General features: G+C 36.7%; 1 protein-coding gene across 1 annotated transcript in view; it reads left to right on the top strand.

Annotated features, from left to right (window-relative positions):
• PRTG (protogenin) overlaps nt 1–27320 on the top strand; it is a 144272-nt gene that overhangs the window by 64488 nt on the left and 52464 nt on the right. Inside the window, exons 3-11 of the mRNA XM_043920675.1 lie at nt 3489–3633; nt 4691–4830; nt 6332–6469; nt 6726–6884; nt 7505–7664; nt 8458–8705; nt 10877–11041; nt 14817–15122; nt 18016–18204. Of these exons, the coding sequence (XP_043776610.1) occupies nt 3489–3633; nt 4691–4830; nt 6332–6469; nt 6726–6884; nt 7505–7664; nt 8458–8705; nt 10877–11041; nt 14817–15122; nt 18016–18204 (1650 nt within the window). The remainder of the gene's footprint in view (nt 1–3488; nt 3634–4690; nt 4831–6331; nt 6470–6725; nt 6885–7504; nt 7665–8457; nt 8706–10876; nt 11042–14816; nt 15123–18015; nt 18205–27320) is intronic.

Here is a 27320-nt window from a genome sequence, read left to right as displayed (position 1 = left end):
ATTACTGTGATATTGAATGGTTTGCCTTGGAAATGAACCGAGATCATTATGTTATTTTTGAGATTGCACCCAAGTATTGCATTTCCAACTCTTTTGTTGACTATGGTAGCTACTCCATTTTTTCTAAGGGATTTTTGCCCACAATAGTACATATAATGGTCATCTGAGTTAAATTCACCCATTCCAGTCCATTTTAGTTCACTGATTCCTAGAATGTCAACGTTCACTTTTGCCATCTCTTGTTTGACCACTTCCAGTTTATCTTGATTTGTGGACCTAACATTCCAGGTTCTTATGCAATACTTTTCTTTACAACATCGGACTTTACTTACATCACCCATAACGTCCACAACTAGGCATTGTTTTTGCTTTGGCTCCATCTCTTCATTCTTTCTGGAGTTATTTCTCCACTCTTTTCCAGTAGCCGACTGGGCACTTACTGAGTGGGGGAGTTCATCTTTCAGTGTCATATCTTTTTGCCTTTTTATGCTGTCCATAGGGTTCTCAAGGCAACAATACTGAAGTGGTTTGCCATTCCCTTCTCCAGTGGACCATGTTTTTTCAGAACTCTACACCATGACCCATCTGTCTTGGGGTAGAATTAAAGCACATTTCTAAAATTTCAGTTTAATTCAACAGGTATTGTTTTAGTGCCAAGTCTATACCATTCACTGACTTAAGGGATCCTGCAAAGTTATGACCCCCTACTTGTCCTTATTGAGCTCAGAATGTGGAATGGGAGACAGTCTTGTGAATATGTGACTATAATACTGTGGAATAAAAGTAGCAATAAAGGTCTTCATTCTACAGAAGTTTTATAGAAGAAAAAAGTCAGGAACAGCTTCCCAAAGGGTGAGACAAGAGAACTAGGTTTTAAATGATAGTAGGATTTCATCAGGTGGACAAAGAGATCTACAACATTTGAAAGAGAAGGAAAGCTTATATATTGTTCAGAGGTATGAAATACAGTATATTCAGAGAATTATGAATAGTTCAGTGTCTGTGAGACATAATTTTAAGTGGTTGAATGCAAAGTGATAGAGTTTTGTAGAGACTAAATAATTCATCAGTAACACAAATCAAATTTGTTTTTTATGACCATCACTCTGGAAGGTAACTCTGATATCAGGACAGAGCTCACCTAAAGACACTCCTTCAAGACTTCCAGGCAGTTGGTGATAAGGACCTGAATCACAGAGAGAGTCCAGTGTTCTTGAATAGTGATCCTTAAACATTTAGTCTTACTCTTTATATGCTTAAATCTTGAGGACTCCAAAGAGCTTTTGTTTATATAGGTTATATTTAACAATACTTTATTATTAGAAATTAAAACTGAGAAATTTTAAAAATATTAATTTTGAAATGAAAACACTGATCAATTACATATTAACATAGCACATTTAATGAAAAATAACTGTTTTCCAAAAAATTTTAGAAAGATGAGTGACACTGTTTTACATTTGGCCAAATATTTTTAATTAGCTTAGTAGAAGACAGTTGGATTCTCACAGTGAATTAGGTTTGTTGCTTTATATCACCCATCATGTAGTTTCTGGAAGCACTATATGATATACTCGAGAAATGAAAGTGAAAAAGGCAAAGGATGATTATCATAAAAATGCTTTTAACCTTTTGAGTCTACTGACAATAGCAGTGTGAAACCGCTGTTTTGAAGTAGTAAGGATTTTTTGTTACATACACAAAATACTAATTTACCCCCACTCTATCCTTTCTGGAAGGAGATATTCCTAAGAGTATTTTCGTTATTACTCACTGACTTTGTTCTACACCTCTAAAGGCCCATGATACATTTACAGATTAATGAAGTCACATCCAAGGCAGAATTTATTAGTCTTCTGTAACCTCTTACACTTCCCAGTGCAATGCGGCATAAGTCATCCAGCCCTTATTGCTTCTATATTTCTTCATAATTTCTCATTTTATTGATAAATTGTATATATGCATATTTATTTTTTGAACTGGGGTTTGAGGATGGAGAGTGAGACTATTATTGTGGCCCTTTCACAATACTTAGTAGAGGAAAGGCAAGCTACACTATTACCTGGAGTCTGGGCTCCATCAAAATGTAAAACTTGGAGTCTTGTCTAGAAGAGTAAAGAAGAATTATCTCTAGAAAATATCAACATTTCAAGACTTAAGTCTAAAAATAGTCTCTTGAATCTGTGTGAGTTTATTCTTCAGACACATCATTTGTCTTCACTTTTTCCTCTCTCATTCTGCTCCATCAATACCAACCTCATTTTATTCCAAACATGGAGTGACATATCTGTGTCCAATAAAAACCAAGTCTGTTTTCATTACAGTATCTGCAAAATCTCTCTGTTCTCACTGCTGCCACCCAGTTCTGTCATTTTTATTTAAACAGCCTGTTGGTCTTTTGACTTAAGACTCTTTTTCTTCAATCCATCCTAACAGTACCTGATTAATTTTCCCACACACTACTGTTACCATGATACTCCTTTGCTTGAAGCTTTTCAGTGATGCCTTATTTTGTACCATGGTACAAACCTGTTTTAGCTCTACTCTCCTTCCACTCTGCCATGAACCTTTAATCTGATTTATTCTACAATAGTTAATCCTGGCTGTTGCCTCACAATCCTGTGAACACAGGCTGCACATTTCTTATTTCTGTGCTTGCCTTCATGTTACTCCTTTCATCTGAAATGTCTTGTTTTTCTCTTTCTATCTAAACCCAATGGGTTCTTCAAAAGTCAGTTTAACACCAGCCCCTGTTGGGACTTCCGTGATGGAACAGTGGATAATAATCCTTCTGCCATGTGTGGAGACACAAGTTTGATCCCTGGTTAGGGAATATCCCACATGCCACAGAGCAGCTAAGCCCATGCATTGCAGCTCTAGAGCCCAAAAGCTGCAACTACTGAGCCCATTTGCTGCAATTAATTACTGAAGCCCACACACCCTAGAGCCTGTACTCTGCAACTAGAGAAGCCATCACAATGAGAAGCCTATGCACTGCAGCAAGAAGTAGTCCCCACTCGCCTCAACTAGAGAAGAGCCTGTGCAAAAGCAACAAAGACCCAATACAGCCAAAAATCATGATAATTAATTTTTAAAAATGCTTGTGAAAGGTTTTTACCTGACTTGTCTGTCTTTATTGATTTCCCTGTCCTCTGAAATACACTAGTATTTGACATTTGTGTTGCACAGCTTAGTATATCATTGTCTACCATTAGTAATTGCTGTTTTTTGTTTCAGTTATGTTCATTTTTTTCTGAAATCTAAGTTTCTTGAGAATTTCATTTTGGGAAAGACTAAACTCCTTTAGTAGGGTAACAGCCCAGTGGTTTTCTAAAATTATCTTTTAATTTCTGTTTGTGCTTGTTGAGTTGGCCTTATGTCTGAGCAGAAGTTCAAGTTTGATAAGTAATATCTAGCATAATTTTATTTCCAAGTATTATATAATAGTGCATATACTTACTCTGAATGTGAAAAACTTTATCTTATAGCTATTTCTGCATTTGAAGTTCAGCCAATTTCTATTGAGGTCCAAGAAGGTGGAGTTGCTAGATTTGCATGCAAGATTTCATCAAACCCTCCTGCAGCCATAACTTGGGAATTAAATCGGACAACTCTGTCTGTAACTATGGACAGGTAAATGCAGCTTTTGTCTTTGAAGATGTTACGGAAGGACCAAAGATTTCATCATAAAACTGTATATGGAGAAAGATCATGGTGAAACTCATTTTTGTTTATGATAGCCATAACTAATTTCTTAAAGACATTTCAAACTTAGGCAGAGAATTAGATCATCAGTCTCTGGTGCATGGGGCATAGTTCCTGGCATCTTGGTTCAGATCAGAATTCAGATTCTCTTAGTGCTTTGTTCTTTTCCTCAAATATGTTTTCCAACCATGGGACCCCCTGGGCACCTGGATTGCAGCCCAAGAATTTAGGAAACTAAATTACACTTTGACTACTGAGAATAGCAGTGCTATTTTAAAGGCTTAAGGGTTTCCCATATATGCAATAATGGTTGCCCACTTCCACCTTTGCCTACTGCTTAGCAGCCCCCTCTACACTGCGCGCGCGCGCACACACACACACACACACACACACACTCACGTGCATGCATGAATGCATATACCTAGTGCTCTGAGGTGGTCAGAGTTTAAGGGTCAGGAACTTGGCAGCAAATTCAAAAGTTTGGTTCCTGTCCTAATGAGTAGCAGTATTCCTTAGCAGGCTCAAATTGCTTACTGAAATGGTAAAGAGCATTAAGATGGACGAAGTTATTCAAGGAAGAGCTTTAAAAAAATTTACATTCAGATAAATCTTGACGAATACCTAGATACTAATAGGCAAAAAGTCAGGAATTTGGAAAAAATCATACTAAGCTCTAGATTGTAAGTTCTAAATGTACTAAGTACTAAAAGTACTGATTATACTAAGCTCTAAATGTAAATTATCATGTCAAGTGAGATTTCTGTGTAAAATTACACCAGTAGATTTCACAAGTCACATACAGGCGTGATGACTTACGTTGTAGAGAGTTATAGCCCAAATGAAAACAACTGAATCAAGCTGATATTTTTAGTCTTGAAAGTATTGCATCTGGCATTTTTAAAAGATTGAGTATATTAATTCTTACCATAGGATAAATGTTAGAATATAAAATCTACTACAAAGAGTTTAATCATGTTTCTTCTAGTGACAGGATAACTGCCCTGCCAACAGGAGTACTGCAGATATATGATGTTGACCAAAGGGATGCTGGAAATTACCGTTGTGTTGCTGCTACTGTAGCCCACAGACGTAAAAGTATGGAGGCCTCTCTCACAGTGATTCCAGGTACCACATTATTTTTGAATTTTTAATTGGCCCAGGTATTAATTTTCCTCCTCTGGTTATACTAGTGTACTCTAAAGTAGTACTTTAATTTCATTTAAATTTTATTGTAATCTAGTTGGAAAATGATCATTTTTATATATTTAAGCAACCTTCTTCCTCTAACTTGTTTTATATATTAATATCAACATCTTTAAGAAAGACTGAATTTTTGTTTTATAAATACTTTTGTTTTTAAAATATAAAATGCAGAAAGGCTCGAAAAAGAATAATAATCATCTAGCTCTACCAAAATTTCCCATGGTCAATAAAAATGTATTTGTTCCCAGTTTGGGTTTTTCTGTCTGTTGTTTTAGGAAAAATTATCATTTGTAGAAATGATGCGTGCTTTATTATAAAGAGTAATGTCTATAAAAGTAAAATATATTTTTTTTACTTTAAACAATGTGAAAAGTACAAAGATATGTTTTAAAATGTCCCTAGTCCATATCCAGAGGTGATCATTTTAACATTAAGTGTATATAATTTCATGTATTTTGCCATACATGAATATAGTTAGAAGGGAAACTACCTAGAGAGATGAATATGAAGAAATGTGTTTTATTAAAATGGAATTATACACAGATGCTAGTTTTTTATTTTTAAATAATTAACTTTACTTGAATGTTGTGGGAAAAAAACCGTCCTAAAGACATTGTTGAACTTCACATGAATGTTTACTCTTCACAAGAGATATTACTTCCTAAAAGATCCTTTAAGATTAAAAATTTTTTTTGAAAAACATCACCACTGAAATTAAATTTTTAATGCCGTGTTTTTTAATTTTAGGTGGTATCTATTAGCTTCTTGGAATGAAGCTTAAAGACAAAAGCAATCTCTCACTTCTTCATTCTCCTCACTGTCACATAAATTCCTAACTAACAAGATTAGTGAAAGTATTAAGTCAGTGTTTGAACCTCAATTAAAAGTGGATAATATGGAAACAACCTAAGTGTCCATCAACCAATGAATGAATAAATAAGATGTATTTTATCCATTTAATTAAGTATTTAATCTATTATTATTATTATTCAATGAAAAGAAATGAAGTACTGGTACATGGTACAACTTAAATGAACCTTAAACTAATGTTTAAATGAAAAGAAGCCAGTTCCGAAAGACCATGTAAGATGTGATTCCTTTTTTATTAAATATCTGGAATAGGCAAACCCAGAGACAGAAAGTAGATCAATGATTTTCAGGCTGTGGGGAGCTTTGGGAGTGACTGCTGATAGAATGGAATTTGTTTTTGGAGTAATGAAAATGCTTTAAAATGGGTTATGGTAATAGTTGTACAACTCCAAAAGTACTAAAAACAGTTGAATTTACTTCAAATGGGTGAGTTATATCTCAAGTTGTTTTAGAAAAGGAAAAAAGTGAGTGACTTCAGAATAGATGTTTTAATTCATTTATTGTATCTTATTTATAATGTTTTTTTTTATCTCCTGCCTTTCCCCTCTTAAAGGTAAGGAGTCTAAGTCCTTCCACACACCAACCATTGTAGCAGGTCCACAAAACATAACAACATCCCTTCATCAGACTGTTGTTTTAGAATGTGTGGCCACAGGAAATCCCAAACCAATCATTTCTTGGAGCCGTCTTGGTAAGTCTTCTGAGGAAAAAAAATCTTTTCCTTCAACTTTGTTTGTGCTAGTGAAATTGATAACATGTTTGTATACAACACACATATTTGGCAGTTACATAGCTTTTAACTTTCTGGCATTACAGAGTATAGATGAAAGGTTTTAGTATAGCAAATCTTAGACCTTTTGTGATAATGATTGTTTGGATAGTGATCTTCTGTCAAATTTTAGATCATATATTACATTGTTTTAACTCAAGTATTCTCTTTGAAATAGATCACAAGTCCATAGATGTCTTTAATACTCGAGTACTTGGAAATGGTAACCTCATGATATCTGACATCAGGCTGCAACATGCTGGAGTGTATGTGTGCCGGGCCACTACCCCAGGCACACGCAACTTTACAGTTGCCATGGCAACTTTAACTGTATTGGGTATGTTTCCTTTCTTTCTGCAATTAGGAGAATCTTACATTTTAACACTTGCTATTTTACCTCTAGCTTACTTCCACTTTTCTTTAATTATGTAGCATTTATGTGAAAGTTGATATGAATTATTATAATCCAGTAATGAAGTTTAGGAGGAAATTAAAGCCCTGTGTTAAAATATGACTAGAATCACTCTGAAGTATTCATCATATTTGCTTTTATAACATCATGGTCCTTCTTAGTTAAGCTTCCCTTTTATCTCCTCACCCACCTACAAATTCATATCCACATTGACCAGTCTCCAGTTTTAATCTGTTGTCTATGTGCATTCACAAGGGAATGTATGTTGGGCTTAGTTAAGTTCGGATCACGACACACATATTTTTGGTGTGTTTGTATGTTTGGTGTCGATGGAGAAAGCCTGAGGGAAGTGGACATCTAACTGAGCAAAGCAGAGGAAAGGCATCCAGAGAGAGAGAGGTTTTAACAGATGTCGAGTGCAGGCAGGAAGATTAGAATGTCAGATATTTTCAGGGAGGGGACTTGTAGCATTTGCTGTTCTCTTCCTTGACTGTCTGATTTGTGTTTGTACCACAAAAATATTTTCTTTTTTTCTTTAAAAATAGCTCCTCCTTCATTTGTCGAATGGCCAGAAAGTTTAACAAGGCCTCGAGCTGGTACTGCTCGATTTGTATGTCAGGCAGAAGGAATACCCTCACCCAAAATGTCATGGTTGAAAAACGGGCGGAAGATACATTCAAATGGTAGAATTAAAATGTACAACAGGTGGGCTAAGTCATTTTGCTACTATTTTAGATAAAACATAATGATTTAGTAATTCTTATGTGAAATGGTTATAAGGTCAAATACCCAAATTGGTATTTTAAACTGAAGTAACAATAAGAAATTAACTTAAGACTGGAATATCAGCATGCCAAAATCCTTTTGTATTTTACATGTGGATCATGGAAGTGGTAGATTATAATAAAAGTTGGAACGGTTCTCCAGACCTGACTTCTGGTCCTGGTAAGCCACCAGCTAAGTTATTAGCAGCGTGTCAACCCTTTGGAGTCTCAGTTCCTTGCTCCATAAAGTGAGGAATTTAGAAGGAAATAATTAAGTCTCTAAGAATTCCTCCACAGTTCAAACTTAATGATTTTAAGAATTCATTTTTATTAGTGTAAATATGAATCTTCTTGTACTGTTCTCATATGTTGAACAAAACTTCTGAACATTTTTATTGACCTGAATTTTATGTAACATTGCAACATTATAGAAATTAGATGCTATTAATGATTAATGTTAATATGCTTAATATACTTCCTTAATAAAAGTCAAATTTGAAAAAAGAGTTCAAGCTGTCACCTCAAGCCAAAAGGATTTGGATATCACACATACTTATATAGACTTAAAAAATAAGAGTAATTTTAAACAATTCATATAGGTTTTTCCTTAGTAGGGCTGTTTACACAGGTTGTTCTTAGTAACTTGCTTTTTAAAATTTAGAGTGCACTTAGCATAACTTTATTTTTATGTCATCCTTAGACGTTTCATTGAAATAATTTTTTTCTTCCTTCAGTAAATTGGTAATTAACCAGATTATTCCTGAAGATGATGCTATTTATCAGTGCATGGCTGAGAACAGCCAAGGATCAATTTTATCTAGAGCCAGACTGACTGTAGTAATGTCAGAAGACAGACCCAGTGCTCCCTATAACGTGCATGCTGAAACCATGTCGAGTTCAGCCATCCTTTTAGCTTGGGAGAGGCCACTTTACAATTCAGACAAAGTCATCGCTTATTCTGTACACTACATGAAAGCAGAAGGTAAGCAATTTGAGAAGTGTTTATTTTTAAGTGCTACTTACTGTCACGGCTTTGTTTTCAATATAAATGATGTTTTACATAATCCACAAAATATTTTTGAAGTTCTGTGGCATTTACCTCTTTTAATAAAAATAATTACTATATGATCTGTGTATCAGTTTTTTGCTAAATTTTGTATTGTTGTATACTTTATGCATGGCTGCTCAGTCCCTTCAGGCCCGTCTGACTCTTTGCAACCCTCTGGACTATATAGCCTGCCAGGCTCCTCTGTTCATGGGATTCTCCAGGCAAGAATATTGGAGTGGATTCTTTATGTGTTTAAGTATAGTTTAAGATTTTTTTGTTTAGAAATAATTACCATCTGTGTCTGCTCAAAAGTTAGAGTGGTGTACTTTACGAATTTCATTTCAGCCAAGATCAATTCCTTAAGACTTAGTATACCAATTTAAGTATGCAATCACATAGGAACAATGGTGTAACTACTTAATAAAATAAGGTGAACTCTAGTCACCGTAGCATGTTATTTTCAAGGGGGAAAGTAAACATTTTCAAATTCCCCATAGTATGATTTTTATATTTTAAAGGTTTTCTGAAATCTCATAGAAGTCTCTAAAAATTGAGCAGGATACTCTTTATTGATATCTCATTTATTATATAAAAGTAGAAATCAAATCTGTCTTTAAATTTTTATTTAGTTCCATATCTGGAATCTTTTTTATCCTCATATTTTCTTTTAGCAAAAAATGTAGAGGAAATGGAAAAAACTAGTTATAAATCCTAGAGATTTCACTGTTGATTTCTCATGGAAACCATAGCAGAGGTTTACAGATTTTAGTTGTTTACACAGTCTGCTTTTTTATGCAGTAGACATTCCAAGCGAATTTCAAAGAATAGTGCTCTAATAAAATTGTAGAAACAGGTGGTTTGTTGTTGTTTGTTTTTTGTATTTTGAAGTAGTATTTTGAATTTAAATCAGAGGTCATGGTAGCAAGAAGAATGAAAATCTGATAACTAAGCATGTTGGAGTATGTTAATACCCTTTTTAGTGATTTAAGAAGGTAAAAGGAATGCTGGCTTTGGTGGAGACCACTCTTGTTGGCTATTATGGCTGTTTCATTAGAGCCTCCACATGCAGCTCAGTGGTCTATTCAGAGGCAGAACAAGGCTTTTTAATTTGAACTCAAGGACCTTGTTTGGTAGGTCAGAAATCGTACTATGCAGTTCCTAATTAACGAGCTATTAGCTAGTCTGTTGTGAAATGCCTGTAATCTTGTCTAATTAAAATGCTATCAAGTTAATTCAGAAATGTGGGAAAACTTAATAGTGGAATTTGCCTTCTGTTTTGTTTATAAATCCAGTGTGGAGAGAAGGGGCTCCATCCTTAGAGAGTTTTGATTAAGTTGACGTGCATTTACTGTGAATTGTTCACAAAGCACAGTAGCTGCCAGCGCTCTTGTTCCACTTTACAGGTTTGCTCTGTAGGAATTAAATCTCACAAAGACAAATCCTCTTCTATATCTTGCCATGCATATTTTATTAAGAATTGCTGAGAGTATTTTTCCTCTTTGGGCGTGGGGGAGTGGGTACCTCATAGTGGAACAAAAAGTTTTGAAGCACATTCTGTGCCTCCCAGTTCTTTTGCTTTTAGTATAAATAAAAGAACAACTTGTGTCAGTCAAATTTAATAGAATCTCTAGGGGCAAAATGAGACCTTTTGCAGGACAACTTTTGGTTTGGTTTATTTTTATAAAGAGTCGAGCCATTACATTCCCTACTGTCTCTCCATTTATGTTTAAAAGAGAAAAGAAACCGTGAGTTTAAGCAAGTAAGATTTACACTGTTACGAACTACAGTGTTCTGTAGTATTAAACTCTGTTGTGTTACTGCTGTACATTGTCTCTGCTGTGGGTTTTGACTAGATGTTAAATGAAGTTTAGAGAAGATTAATTGTTTTCAATTTGATTTCTTCATGAAAAATTCAAGCTAGTAACTTGTAGCAAAATATGATTACTTTTAGAAAATAAAAACCTTCCTATTCACATTTTTCAAAGTGTCACAAAAATAACAGAGAGATCCAAGGGTCAGTGTTTCATAGTCTTGTTAAATGGTAATGATCTTGTTAATTTAATGTTGAATATTCATAATTTTTAGACACCGATTCTTTAATCTAGGTTTAAATAATGAAGAGTATCAAGTAGTCATTGGAAACGACACCACTCATTATATTATTGATGACTTGGAACCTGCCAGCAATTATACTTTCTACATTGTGGCATATATGCCAATGGGGGCCAGTCAGATGTCCGACCACGTGATACAGAACACTTTAGAGGATGGTAAGAAAACATGATTCTAAGTTATGTAAGCATGAACATTAATATGTTTTTTACAACTTTAAAGGAATATATGTTTTAAGAGGAAATATCCTGGTTTTGGTTTTAAAAAAAAAACCAGATGTGATAACTTAGCAGGCTAATTTACCATTTCAGATTTTACTCTCAATTTTTTGACAGTAACATGATATGATGAGGATAAAGAGCACTTTTGTTTATAATTCATACAGTTTTTTTAATTGGTCATCTGATTTAGTAATAATTTTAAATTCCATGAGCTATAAATATTTATTTGAACAAATTCAGACACATAATGCAAATTTTAATAACAAAATTGTCATTATATTTCTTCAGGTTCCTAGTTTAAATTGTAAATGCATTGCAGAGTTTTTTGTTTTCTTTACCGAGTGAAACAAAATGTGAGATTCTCTTGACAGGAATAAATGTAATGGCAATTACAAATAGTGTATGTAAAGACTGGAGGTCAGAGGACTTGATTTTCTGATACTGAAAGTTTATAAAATTTAGTACAATCAATTAAAAAATTCTTATGAAATCAGATGGTTTATTTTTAGAAAAATTTGTGTTTATTCTGCTTAAGGAGGAAAGTATTACTTGTTCAGTTTGTTATCTCTGGTTGGAAGTTGAATTGCTGTGCATTTGAGGGCGGGCCTCCATGTACTCTTAGGAAAGTGAAAATGTTAATTGTTTAGTCATGTCCAACTCTTTGTGACCCTATGGACTGTATGTAGCCCGCCAGGCTCCTCTGTCCTTGAAATTCTCCAGGCAAGAATACTGGAGTTGGTTGCCATTTCCTTCTCCAGAGGATCTTCTCGACCCGGGGATCGAACCCAGGTCTCCTGAATGATAGGCCGATTCTTTACCATCTGAACCACAGGGGAAGCCCATATATTCTTATAATGGTGGGAAATTCTGTCCATTAAAATAGTCCTGATAGAACTGATTCTTCTCCTCTGACTCTTCATCTTGCTTTCAGGGTCTCTCCACAGCCCATTTTTGTACTCTACAGTGTGAAAGGGGGATTATTTAAAATATACTTACACTGTTCCCCCTTTACAAATGTTTTCTCAGCCATCCTCAAGAAATGGTCTTCCTTTAGTTTTCACAGCATTTTAATATAAATGATTCTTAATCTTTTTCTTCATCCATTTAGTCCTACATCTCTTATATGTCTATAATGCCACTTGTGTAAATGTTTATTTATAAATTCAGACTTTTGCTAAAGGAAAAAATTATCACTGATCTGGATGCTGAATTCCACATTTGAGTTTATTCCGTTTTAGAGTGAACCATCACCTCTCTAGTTATCTCATTATGTTTAACAACCTCTGACATGCATAAACTAAAGTGAAACACGGGCTGGTGTTTGCTGTTGTTGCTTTGGGTTTATTTGGTATATGAGGTATTGCCCCATAGAAGAAAATGTGTGTAAAGCATAGCAAGCCACTGGTTAAACTTGCCAGTTCCAGTTCAGTTATGATCTCAAAGTTTTCTCCTTTAAACCTTTCCTTATTTTGCAACTTTTTTGTTTAATTAAATTTCATTTTGTTTTATGGATAACATACAGATTTATGACCCTGCTTTTTCAGTTTCCACATCAGTATCCGCCCCACCTCACCCCATTTCATCAGCCTGTGCTTGTCAGGCTTCAGGCAAGATACTGGAGTGGGTTGCCGTTCTACTTCGTGTGGGTCTCTTAGGGTACACAGCAGATGCAGCTAATATTTGTGAAATGTTTGCCACTGCCTGTTCTAAAAACCTTTCCTCCAGTGGCTCATTTAATCCCGACCTAGCCCTATGATAGAAGAACCATTGTTTTATGAGAGTAGTAAAGTGTAGGTGTGAGAAGCCCATCTCTAGATCTACTTCCTCACTTCCACGCTTTGTGACCTTGGGTAAGTGATTTCACCTCTCTACCTCAGTTTCCTTAGCTATAAAGTAGAAATAATGACACTCTCTTCACTGGGTTTTTGTGAGAATTCATGTGTTCATGTAAAGGACTCAGAAATGCTTGGTTTTCCCTTTTCTACCTATTATTTCATTAATTCAACAAATATTTATTGAGTACCTGCTATGTGTTATTCAGTATTTAGTAGTGAATGAAAGAGATGAAAAATTGGCCCATAACTTGTGGAGCTTACTTTCTACTGTGGGAGAAGAGGGAGAGGAACAATAAATAAGATAAACACCCAGTGATACATACTAGGTTAGATAGTAATAAGTGTTGAGAAGAAGGAAGAAAGCAGGGAAGGGGAGTAAGGCTTCAGACAGAGACACCTCTTGTCATGGGTTACATTTGAAGAGCTAAAGGAAATGAAGGGGCTTCCTTGGTGGCTCAAATGGTAAAGAATCTGCCTGCAATGCAGAAGAACTGGGTTCGATCCCCTGAAGAAGGGAATGGCTACCCACTCCAGTATCCTTGCCTGGAGAATTCCAAGAACAGAGGAGCCTGGTGGACTAGAGTTCATGGGGTCGCGAAGAAGTGGACAAGACTGAGTGACTAACACACACACGAAGGAAACAAAAATGAGAGAACTGGCTAGGCAAATGACTGGAGGATGTGCGTTCTTGGAGAGGAAACAGAAATTGGTAAGGGCCTGAAGCACAAACATGGCTACAGTGGAGGGAACAAGCAGAGAGTAGTAGGAGATGAGGCATAGAATGAGGAGCCGACCACACAAGTATCAATGGATAGGGTTTTGCATGAAGCTTCAGTGAGGACTTTAGCTTTTCCTGTGAGTGAAATGGGAGGTATTTTTAGGAGAATAATGACAAGATCTGACCTGGAATTTAATAGCAAATGTTTTGAGACTAAATGGTAGAGATGAGGACAGGGTAGAGAGGGAGATCTGTTTGGAGGCTGTTTCGACAGTACAGGCTGAGGGTGACGGTGCAGGGACCAAGGGGGTGGCCATGTGAATCACAGAGCCATGCGACTGAATGTGGGGAGTGTGTGGACGAGTCAAGAGTGACACCAGGGTTTTCACCTTTTGCAGTTGGACAGGTAGTTTCCATCACTTGAGGCAGGAAAGCCTGTAGAAGAAGCTGTTGTTTTCATCCCCATTTTGTATATGAAGAAACCTAGACACAGAGAAATTAATTTGGCCAAAATCACACAGAGTAGAAATTGATATAACAAGGACTCAGTTATGCAGAGGCTAACTCCAAAACTCATCTTAACTTTTAATATTAGACCGCTTCCCAGTATTCTTGGCCCATTTTCCTGGAGTGCCAGTTATATTCAGATTATTCACAGGAAAATCATTGTGTTAATGTTAAGCAGCATGGAGATATAATTGGGGATAAAAAAAGTCACACTAATTTTTAAGATACAACTGTTAAACACTTCAAATTATTTGTCAGGTTTTAACCCTGCTGTCCTCAGCTTCTCCATTCTTGTGAAATTCTCTTTTCTGTGTTTTAAGGCATCTTGGTGAAGTTATTGAGAAATATTCTCAGGTTTTTTATGAGTATTTAGTAAGCTCATATTCATCCCAGACAACATCAAAACAGTCACAGCTACATTGATGAAAATCTTGCTTTCTTTGGTTCTCTACACTGGATCCTCCCTTCAGTATTTTTTCCTTTCTTTTTCTGGTTTGTACTCTGCTTGACTGGAAGCCTCAGCCAGAGTTGGAAGTACCTCTCCTTTATTATATGATGTGCTGCTGCTAAGATACTTCAGTAAATACTAGTGTGCTAGTTGATCATTTTGATTCTAAATATTGATAAGCAATCTGCCTTCTTGTGTGACTAGTTCCCCTGAGACCTCCTGAAATTAGTTTGACAAGTCGAAGTCCCACTGATATCCTCGTCTCCTGGCTGCCCATCCCAGCCAAGTACCGGCGGGGCCAGGTGGTCCTCTACCGCCTCTCCTTCCGCCTGAGCACTGACAACTCTGTCCAAGTTCTGGAGCTCCCAGGGACCACTCATGAGCACCTCTTGGAAGGTCTGAAACCTGATAGTGTCTACCTGGTGAGGATTACTGCTGCCACCAGAGTGGGGCTGGGAGAGTCTTCAGTGTGGACCTCACATAGGACTCCCAAAGCTACAAGTGTGAAAGGTAAATGTTGACTGTTGAGGAAGAATAACAAAGTATCTTTCTTTTTTGTCTTATTTAACTTAGGTTGATATTTTTAAATTTTGTCTTAAAAATTAAAATATTCCATAAATCATGGGTTTAATTGAAAACAATTTAAACTTTTGGTTACTCTATGTTTAGTTTGCACATCCTTCAAAGATACATGGGTCCATATTATACAGAGTGAAGTAAGTCAGAAAGAGAAAGATAAATCTCATATGCTAGAATTGGACATGGAACAAAGGACTAGTTCCAAATAGGGAAAGGAGTACGTCAAGGCTGTATATTGTCACCCTGCTTATTTAACTTATATGCAGAGTACATCATTGGAAATGCTGGGCTGGAAGAAGCACAAGCTGGAATCATGATTGCCAGGAGAAATATCAATAACCTCAGATATGCAGATGACACCACCCTTATGGGAGAAAGTGAAGAGGAACTAAAAAGCCTCTTGCTGAAAGTGAAAGAGGAGAGTGAAAAAGTTGGCTTAAAGCTCAACATTCAGAAAACTAAGATCATGGCATCTGGTCCCATCACCTCATGGGAAATAGATGGGGAAACAGTGGAAACAGTGTCAGACTATTTTTTTGGGCTCCAAAATCACTGCAGATGGTGACTGCAGCCATGAAATTAAAAGATGCTCACTCCTTGGAAGGAAAGTTATGACTAACCTAGACGGCATATTAAAAAGTAGAGACATTACTTTGCCAACAAAGGTCCATCTGGTCAAGGCTATGGTTTTTCCAGTGGTCATGTATGGATGTGAGAGTTGGACTGTGAAGAAAGCTGAGTGCAGAAGAATTGATGCTTTTGAACTGTGGTTTTGGAGAAGACTCTTGAGAGTTCCTTGAGCTGCAAGGAGATCCAACCAGTCCATCCTAAAGGAGATCAGTCCTGGGTGTTCATTGGAAGGACTGATGTTGAAGCTGAAACTCCAATACTTTGGCCACCTCATGCGAAGAATTGACTCACTGGAAAAGACCCTGATGCTGGGAGCGATTGAGGGCAGGAGGAAAAGGGGACGACAGAGAATGAGATGGCTGGATGGTATCACCAACTCCATGGACATGAGTTTGAGTAAACTCCGGTAGTTGGTAATGCACAGGGAGGCTTGGCGTGCTGTGATTCATGGGGTTGCAAAGAGTCAGACACGACTGAGCGACTGAACTGAACACATATATATGAAATCCAGGAAGATGGTACTGAAGAATTTATTTGCAGGGCAGCAGTGGAGAAACAGACATAGAGAACAGACTTATGGACGTGGGGAAAGGGGAGGAGAGGTGAGATGTATGGCGAGAGTAACATGGAAACTTACATTACCATATGTAAAATAGAAAACCAACGGCAATTTGCTATATGTCTCAGGTAACTCGAAACAGGAGCTCTGTATCAACCTAGAGGGGTGGGATGGGGAGTGAGATGGGAGGGAGGTAAGAGAGAGGGAATATATGTATACCTATGTCTGATTCATGTTGAGGTTTGACAGAAAACAGCAAAATTCTGTAAAGCAATTACCTTCAATTAAAAAATTAATTAATTAAAAAAGATACATGGGTCTAAATAAAATTGAATTACCAAGTTATTTATTAATAGAGACCTAATTAACATCACTTCTGTGCCAGCACAGCCGCTGCGCTCAATGCAAAGAAATAGGGTGCTCAATTTTTCTGGTCTCCAAAATCACTGCAGATGGTGATTGCAGCCATGAAATTAAAAGACGCTTACTCCTTGGAAGGAAAGTTATGACCAACCTAGACAGCATCTTAAAAAGCAGAGACATCACTTTGTCAACAAAGGTCTGTCTAGTCAAGGCTGTGGTTTTTCCAGTGGTCATGTATGGATGTGAGAGTTGGACTGTGAAGAAAGCTGAGCGCAGAAGAATTGATGCTTTTGAACTGTGGTGTTGGAGAAGACTCTTGAGAGTCCCTTGGACTACAAGGAGGTGCAACCAGTCCATCCTAAAGGAGATCAGTCCTGGGTGTTCATTGGTAGGACTGATATTGAAGCTGAAACTCCAGTACTTTGGCCACCTGATGCAAAGAGCTGACTCATTTGAAAAGACCCTGATGCTGGGAAAGATTGAGGGTAGGAGGTGAAGGGGACGACAGAGGATGAGATGGTTGGATGGCATCACTGACTCAATGGACGTGGGTTTGGGTGGACTTCAGGAGTTGGTGATGGACAGGGAGGCCTGGCATGCTGTGGTTATTGGGGTCTCAAAGAGTCGGACAAGACTGAGTGACTGAACTGAACTGAATTAATATCACTACTATTTTTAAACAAATCATCAATTTAATAGAAAGACCATAATACTAGGAAGTTCCAGACCCTCCTCCTCTTTTACTAATGTGGAGTGTAATGTGACTGGGCTTTTTGTTGTTAATTGATTAATCACAATTAGATGGTCAAAATTAGGAAATACATATGACTGATTCATGTTGATATTTGGCAAAAACAACAAAATTCTGTTAAGTAATTATCCTTCAATTAAAAAATAAATTTTTAAAAATAGGAAATACTTAATGCTTCTTTGAAAAAACTTAAAATCCACAAATATAATTTTGTTCTTATTTATATATTGGATTGGCCAAAAAGTTCATTTGGGTTTTCATACACTATTATGGAAAAACCGAAACAAACTTTTTGGCCAACCCAATACCTTAGTTTTTTTTCTTTTTTTGTAGTATCATATACTTTTAATTCTGTCTCAAAGTTTAATATCGTTGTGTAATTTTTAATATGAAGGGCAAGTGTAATTATTGGAATTCAACTTTTATGCAGCTGTTGATTTAAATGGAGAGCTCTCCACTCTCCTGTGTTTTTATGTGAATTATGAGTTTTCTTACACATACACGTCTGATGAATTTTCTAGCCCCTAAGTCTCCAGAGTTACATTTGGAACCTCTGAACTGCACCACCATTTCTGTGAAGTGGCAGCAAGATGCTGAGGACACAGCCACCATTCAAGGCTACAAGCTGTACTACAAGGAGGAGGGGCAGCAGGAGCACGGGCCCATTTTCTTAGACACCAGTGACCTTCTCTACACCCTCGGTGGTTTAGGTGAGTAAACTTGTTCAGTGCTTTGCCTTTTTTCCTTCCTCTCTGACCATTTGGGAGGAAAAGTTACTGGATACAAGGCAGAAGTACTGACTTAATGATAAAAAGAAAAGCAGTGACTTCACTCCCTCACTGTGTGCGTCCTGCTGCATGCGTCGCTCAGTGGTCCCCGACTCACCGTTGAGCGACTCGGCAGTGTCACCGGTGCTCAGTCACTCAGTCCTGGCTGACTCTGCAACCCCGTGCGCTGCAGCCCGCCAGGCTCCTCTGTCCATGGGATTCTCCAGGCAAGAATACTGCCGTGGGTTGCCATTTCCTCCTCCAGGCGATCCTCCCAACCCAGGGATTGAACCTGGGTCTCCTGCACTGCAGGCAGATTCTTTACCCTCTGAGCCAATATATCTTTCTATCTTCTCCCCACCTTTGAGCATCTTACTTTCTGAAGTTCACTTGTGGTGGAGTGAGATACCAATCGATTCTTGTGACTGTATGGTGGATGTAGAATAGAAATGTGAAAATAGCAATATTGTTATACCAGATGATCAGGCTAACTTAGAAATAACTTAGAAATTGACATAAAGAGCAAATTAATGGTTACCAGTGCAGAGGGGAGAGGCACTATGGGGTGGGGGAGAGAGGGGTATAAAAATTATTGGGTGTAAGACAGGCTCTAGGATTATGATACAACATGGGGAATATAGCCAATATTCTGTAATAATTGTAAATGGACTGTAAGATTTAAAATTGTATTAACAAATAACCAATTTTTTTTAAAAAAGAAATTGCCTGAGAGTTCTGTATAGGTATATTATTTTGCATGTGTAAAAAATATGTAAATTATGTACAAAATAACGCTGTTACATATGAACCATGAAACTGTAAATATTTATTGTATATAGTTCTAACATAGAAACACTCAAGAAAAAAGCACTTAATTTTATGTTTGGGTTCATCAGAGTTCTGAAAGACACTGTTTTGTTCCCTATTCATCCTATCTTTGCACAGTGAAAGGGTTTTGTGATATAAACATGTTTAGTAGAAGGTATAATAAAGACACTTACAACTACAATAAATATATGAGTATAAACAGATACTCAAGGTGTAGACTACACACTTAGCTGTTTGTTGCTCATGAGTAGATTTTTACCCTTAAGCACAAAGCAGCAAGTTTATGATCATCAGCTGAATTCCTACTGGATTGTTACAGCCCCTTCTGCACATACTGGACATTTACAAGCACTCTGGCTTTCCCCGTCACAGACCACCCTTTGGTGTGCGGGCAGGAAAGAGGCACAGTGGTCCCATCCAGGAAGGCTTCATTTCCCTGGCCTTGCAGCATTAGACCAGAGTCCCTGTGAGTAAGAAGCAGTGGTGCAAATCTCTTTTCAGACCCAAGGACCGAGAACCCCACCCTCCAGTTCCTGGCAGTGGTTTTCCAGATGGCATTTTGCTTGTAATCTTGTTGTTTTGGATTTTAATTTAATCTGTATTAGGTTAAATAAGTTTTACAGTTGATCCCTGTCATACAGCTTTATAAAGGATGAGAAGTTACATATGTTCCAGGGTGACCTTCCTTAAGCCATTGATGCTCAGATGACATTAGCGCAACCTACTGTCAAGCACTCAGCAGCATTTATCTCTAGCCACGCTTTCTCAGGGTGCTTTCCCTTTCCATAGGCATGTCATTTCATCTGGAAAATTTTAGTCAGTATCAAGTAAGAAACAGGCTTTGAGACAATTGTTGATGAAAAATCGTACATCAAGCTTAATACCTCCAATTTCTTCACTGATAGTTTAGAAATATAAACACACTGAAGATAGAAAACAGTAGATTCTTAGAGCAATCTTCTGGAATATATTAGTAGCTTATTCTAAACAGATGAGTAATTTATTAGAAAAAAAAGTAATGCTCTGCTTGTGAAAAGTTTAGAGAAACATTTTATTAAAACTTTGCCAATTAAAAACAGTTCTTTAAAATTTAATTTTTTTTCTGCAGATAGCATATATTTATATATATATATAGAAGATCCATTGATTTTTGTTAAAATCTTTTATAATCTCTATATAATAGCTTTCATCTTATAAACCTTTATTTCTTCCTGTGTTTTAAAAATAAATTGCATATGTTTACTGCCTGAGTTTTTTTTATGGTATGATCCTTTGCATATGCCATTTGGGGTAATTCAGTTTAAAATCATTTTATAGTGTATAAAAATAGGAAATGATTCTGTTATAGTCCCTATACCCCATCTATTAAAATAGCCCCGTGTTTCCTGACTGGAGTTGGGCTGAGTGGCTGGAGTAATTGCAGTGCAGGGAGGCAGAGGACTTCGTCATGGCCGTAGGGCTTTCTTATTAGAGGCACGTCCATACCCCTGGGGTTTCAGGGACAGAGCTGGAATGGTTGACTGGCAGGGATGCAGTTGTACAGATTCACACAGTTGTACAGCTGTTAATTAGATCACCTTTAAGATGCCTTCTAATTTTTAAGAGTCCTGGGATCCCATCTTCCTTTTCTTAAAAGTCACCATGGGGCCTAGCCTGGCTTATAGCAAGCGAATGGGTTTACCCCACTGAGCAACCAAGTGTTAACAGCTCTCACTCCTTTCCTTCTTACTTTTGGCTGTTGGGGGGTGGGCAGTATCTTCTGTTAACTGGACAGCTGACCATCTGTGATCATTTTTAGTGAGAGCATCTGGCAGTAGCTGCCTGTTTAACAGAGAGTGATGTGTCTAAAGGGCAGTAGGTTAAGGGAACCCTATCTGTGTCTTACATGGCGAGTACTTGCTTTTACTGAGCTTCTGCACATTAAAGATACTCTAACTGGAACTAGATTTACTAAGTGGGCTTGGAAATGAAATTTAAATGCTTTTGTTTGCTGATTCATTGTCAGTTTGAGTAGCAAACTGATGTCTCAAAATTTCATTTTCATACTAATCCCCTTCCTGATGCCCTTTTTGTTCAATTTCTGATAATTAAGTTTTCATTAAAAAAGTATGCTACTGGGACATATTCTCTTTAGTAATATATATAGGTCTTTGTTTCTGAAAAAAAGAAATAGGTGAAGGAGTTCATGTATTTCAGTTCCTTTGACAGTCATTTAAAATTCTTTTTTATGTAAGGCATCATTATAGCACTAGATTAAAAAAATGTAACCAATGTGACCACTCCTTAAAACAAGAGGGATTAAACCAAGATTCAGTTGACTGACTTGTCTAATTTTCTCCCAAATCTGATTAACTAAATTTAATTGTACTTAATATTGAAAGTTATTTTAGAGCATTATACTTTAAACTCTCAAAGCTCCATTCCCTGAAATGTAGAATGTTTTGTTTTTTAAAGTGGGTAAAGATTCTTGTGTATTTGTTAGTGTAGTATAAATATTGTCAGAGCAGTGGAAGTATTTTAATGTTGCTAGTTTGTTCTGGTTTAATGGTTTTAAGATACACAGTTTGATTTTATTGGAAGTGGTTTACTTTGGGGGAGTTGGATAAAAAGCACTGGGCTTGTGATTTAATGTTTATGTGATTTGTTCTAAATTGTGGTTTGTGGTTTTCTTCAAGATTTTGCATCTTTGTAGTGATTATTTTCACTTACGTTTTTTACCCCCTTGGTACTTCAAGTGTTTTGTTCAGTTTAAATAGAATTTTAAAGTGTTTGTTTCATTCGTCATACAATAAACTGAAGCAAAATTAATAAGCACAGTTGTGCTCCCTGATAATAGGCTGATTGGAATAATTTGTTCCTCTTTTATTGTCTGTTTATTTCAGAAATTGGCTTCAAATTCTGAAGTTAGAGTTTCTAATCACAAAAGGACTGTTTTCATAAGCTGATTGTCAGAAACTGTTCTTAATTGTTTTGTCTGTGTAGAAGAAAGTGAAAAGGGGAGGATTACTTATATAGTGCTATTGTTAGTTTAGCATTTAGGACACTGATAGTAGATCATCTTTAGCTTCTATTTTGTCAAAGAATTTGTGCTATTAAATATTTCACAGCAAGCATGATTAGTGAGCAGGCTATTTAGCACCAATTGTAAAGATCTAAAATATTTAAAATCACACCTTCAAAACTTAGAGATCTCTTTTTGAGAAATCTAAAGTTAGAACTCCCAACGCTAGGAGTAGGAGTCTGAAGAAACAGTCCCTGGTTAATGATGTAATTTTTTTTCTTTTTTTAAAATTTGTTTTTTAAATTAAGGAGGAAATTTGCTATACAGTGTTGTGATGGTTTCTACCATACAGCAACGCAAATGTAATTTTAAAGTCCATTAGCCAGTTTGTGTAGAAGCATGATAAAATTAAGTGAGATTTCTGGGTGTTATCTTTCCCTATAGTATTGATAGAACAGAGTTTGGTTGCATGGTTACATATCTCATGAAAGAAAATAGAGAACTAGCACTAGTGAGCCAAATTGATCTAACCGGAGGAAGTTATAATCTTCCCTTTCATCAAGGCAGAACAAAATTTTGTGGCATGATGATCAGAGACGCTTCATTGTGAACCTTACTATAATAGAGATTTTGTTTTCAGGAGAATTAGAATCTTTCAATTTATGAAATATGGAAGTCACGTTTTTAAAGCAAACCTAAGTCTTTTCAGAGACTGTATTCCTCACCCCTCTCAGCCAAGGAAGGCTTAGATAACACTCAGAAAATCTTTGAAAGCATGCTGCAGGTGAAAATCCGTATGATGTGGTTGGTCTGCATGCTTCTGACTGTATCACTTAAGATGGAGTAAAAAAGACGTGGTATTGTGTAACAAAATCTTGCTAATGGTGAATAATTTCAGATGTATAATTCTGTACTGACTTTTAGTGTATAAATTAATTTCAGACAATCTGGTGCTTTGATAGTGACTACCAGCCCAAATACCATTACAGATGTCAGGAGTCTTTCACCGCTGAAGTAATTTATCAACAACAACATAAATATCATTAAGCATTCTGTCCAGATTAGCTTTGACTTCACAATGCAGCACTAGTTTCTGTGAGATCATTTTGCATTTATTTGTTAACAGACCATTTTTAGGATTGGTGTAGACATTCCATTAACATTATTGTTATCATTTACCATGGGCAAGATCTTTGAAGACACAGCCTCACATTTTTTGTCTCTCTTCAGTTCTTCCTGTGCTTTACCAGAGATAATTTTCACTTTTAGTAGAAAAAGTTGCTCTGAACAGTATCTGATTATATTCTTTTATTCTTTCTTTTCAGATAATTACAAAATAAGTTCATTTAACTGAAGTCAGTAGACTTCTTAAAGGAATGATTTTTGGAAACCACCTGCTATGTAGGCCATAAAATTGACTATGAGCACTAATTAAAGGGAACATTTAAAAAGTACTGTATTTCACTTCCTTCATTGTTAAATATCTTTTAAGTTATCATTTTTTAATTTTGTGTTTAATCTGTTATCAAGACAAAACATGTTGACAGTCAGAGACTTTAGGGAATAGTGAAATATTTTTTCCTAATTTACTGATAGTGAAAATCTTAAAAATTTCCTTCTCTGTACTGTCCAGCAATGCCACATATGATTGATATTCAGATCACACTTTAGAACCTTAATACTTAAATTTTAAAAAATACTTAAAAAAACAAGTTGCTCAAAAGAAATGGAGCTTCTGGTGTAAAACATCCCATTACTAAAAAAATACTGTTTCATTAAGACAATAAAAAAGACTTTTGTTTGACAATTTGCAGCTACCTCTAATTAAAAACAGAATGTTTGTAGGTTGATGAAACTGTAAAAACTATAAAAAAGTTACAGTTAATCATCTGTTTATCTTTTCTTAAATTCTTTTTCTTGGATGAAAGGTAATCTTCCATTTTAAAATATTTTTGGTACTCTCTAGACAAAATTAGACACCTATACTTTCTGTTTGGAAAAAATCTTGCCCAACTTTTTTTTTTTTTTTACCTCTCTAAGGATTAAGCTTTATTTATTTATTTTTTTTTATTAGTTGGAGGCTAATTACTTCACAACATTTCAGTGGGTTTTGTCATACATTGATATGAATCAGCCATAGATTTACACGTATTCCCCATCCCGATCCCCCCTCCCACCTCCCTCTCCACCCGATTCCTCTGGGTCTTCCCAGTGCACCAGGCCCGAGCACTTGTCTCATGCATCCCACCTGGGCTGGTGATCTGTTTCACCATAGATAGTATACATGCTGTTCTTTTGAAACATCCCACCCTCACCTTCTCCCACAGAGTTCAAAAGTCTGTTCTGTATTTCTGTGTCTCTTTTTCTGTTTTGCATATAGGGTTATCGTTACCATCTTTCTAAATTCCATATATATGTGTTAGTATGCTGTAATGTTCTTTATCTTTCTGGCTTACTTCACTCTGTATAAGGGGCTCCAGTTTCATCCATCTCATTAGAACTGATTCAAATGAATTCTTTTTAACGGCTGAGTAATATTCCATGGTGTATCTGTACCACAGCTTCCTTATCCATTCGTCTGCTGATGGGCATCTAGGTTGCTTCCATGTCCTGGCTATTATAAACAGTGCTGCGATGAACATTGGGGTGCACGTGTCTCTTTCAGATCTGGTTTCCTCAGTGTGTATGCCCAGAAGTGGGATTGCTGGGTCATATTTGCCCAACTTTTAAGTCTTAACTCTTCTGGGAATATTTTTGTGATCCCAAATGGAATCAGGCTTTCCAATAGTACATCATGTACAATACACTGTTACAGAAGCCCATGGCCCTGACAGAGGAAAAGCATCAGTTGACTAGGTTTCATGTCTATTGCCTCAATTTAACTTACAAGTTCCACAGTTCATTAACAAATTAAATCCTGGTTGTTTGCCTCAATAGAGATAATAATAATAGTTATTTTAGAATGTTAGGAAGATTAAATAACATAATACACATAAGGGTTAACATTGCATTGTAAATTGCATTGTACGTCCTCAACAAATGTTAGCTGTCGTAACTGTTTTTAAAATGGTTCTTCTCCCAGGATGGAGTCTGAAAATCTGGATTTAAAAAAAATTTTTTCCCATGTTACTTTCCATGATCATTAGATGTGGAGACCACTACTTCTTGAGCTTTAATATGTGTATGAATTTATCCGGAGCCTTGTTAAAATTTACTATGTCTGGGTGAAGCCCGAAATTTTTGTATTTTTACCCATTTTGAGAAGCAAGGGTCTAGACCAAGACTAGGCAGATTTTCTCTGTAATGAGCCAGATAGTAAATATTTTAGGCTTTGTGGGTGCTATGAGCTGAATGTTTTATGTTCCCGCCAAATTCATATGGTGAAGCCCTAATCCATAATGTGACTGTATTTGAAGACATAGCCTTTGAGAGTGTGATAAATGTTGAATGAGGTCATGAGTGTGGGGCCCTAATCTAATAGGGCTGGTGCCCTTATAAGAAGAGAAAGAATTACCAGAGTGTTCTCTCCACCATCAGACAGTGAGAAAGTAACAGTCTACAAGCCAGGAAGAGAACTCTTATCAGAAACAGACTCCTGCCACACCTTGATCTTGGACTTCCCAGCCTCCAGAACCTTGAGAATATCATTTCTATTGTTTAAGCCATCCAGTCCATGGCATTTTGTCATGGCAGCCTACGCAGATGAATACAGTGAGCCACATGGTCTCTTCCACAAATGCATGACTCTGGCACTATAGCACAAAGCAGCATAGAAAATTCATAAATGTATGGGTGTTGGTTATGGTCCAATAAGGGTTTATTTATGGAAACTGAAATTTTAAAAAAATATTTATTTGACTGTAATGGGTCTTAGTTGTGGCTCCTGGGATCTTTGGTCTTCATTGCAGCGTGCAGACTTTCTAGTTGCCACATTCGAACTCTTAGCTGTGGCATGCAAACTCTTAGTTGGGATATGTGGAATCTAATTCCCCAACCAGGGATCAAACCCAGGCCCCCTGCATTGGGAGCATGGCATCTTAGCCACTGGACCATCAAAGAAGTCCCTGGAGACTGAAATGCAAGTTTCATGTAATTTTTGATGTGTCATAAATATTGTTTAAAATTTTTTTCTGACTGCTCAAAAATGTGAAAACCATTTTTTAGCTGACAGGTTACCCAGAGGCAGTAGGCCATATTGCTGTGCTTTGGCAATTCCAGGTGTAGACTTGATAGTCTTTGCTCTTCAAAATGTGGTCCTGGGATCAGCAACATAATCTGAAATTTTATTTAAATGTTGAATTTCAGGTTCCCCCGTCCCTTCCCCAGATCTACTAAATCAGAGTCTCCATTTTAACACAATTACTAGGTGACTAGTATGTACATAAAAGTGGAAACACTGGTCTAGATGACCTAGTACAGTAATATTTTTCCTAAATAGCCATGTTAATTTTTTATAACCTAATTAACTCTTAGTTCTAGTTTGTTATTCTTGTTGGAAATCTTTCATAAATTTATTTTTGTGCCTTCTAGATGCCTATAATTGTCAGGCCAGTGATAGTTTTTAATTTTGTTACTGCTGAACCTCTTTTTAGTCCATGTTTATTGTGCTTTTTATTGTCTGTCTTGTTTCCAGTCACATTTCCCCATACTTCTCAGCTTGTTGATGTTGTTCAGTTGCTGAATTATATCCGACTGTCTGCAGCCTCATGAACTGCAGCTCTCCCGGCTTCCCTGTCCTTCACTATCTCCCGGAGTTTGCTCAAACTCATGTCCATTGAGTCAGTGGTGCCATCTAACCATCTCATCTGCTGTTGCCCCTTCTTCTCCTGCCCTCAGTTTTTCCCAGCATCAGGGTCTTTTCCAGTGAGTCGGCTCTTTGCATCAGGTGGCCAAAGTATTAGAGCTTCAGCTTCAGCATCAGTCCTTCCAATGAATATTCAGGGTTGATTTCCTTTATACAATGAGGAAAACGTGAACTTCATGGGTATCATCATTCAATCAGTACATTTCTTCCCAAACATTCAAGGAGTGGGTGAGTCACAGACTTTCAGGTATAATCTTATAGTTTGAGTCCTATATTCCTGTATTTTGTTTGCCACTGAGTACTCCTTCACAGATTCATTTTCTGATTCTCAAATATTTACCAAGTTCACCATGTGGTGGTCCCTACATTAGAACACAACCATATTTAATGTAGACAGATCATACATTTGGGGAACTTAGGAGGAAG

This window comes from Cervus elaphus, chromosome 12 (assembly GCF_910594005.1).
Source record: "Cervus elaphus chromosome 12, mCerEla1.1, whole genome shotgun sequence".
NCBI classification, from domain to species: Eukaryota; Metazoa; Chordata; class Mammalia; order Artiodactyla; family Cervidae; genus Cervus; species Cervus elaphus.
The sequence above is the reverse complement of the archived record's forward strand: the minus strand, read 5'-3'. Positions and strand labels throughout refer to the sequence as shown.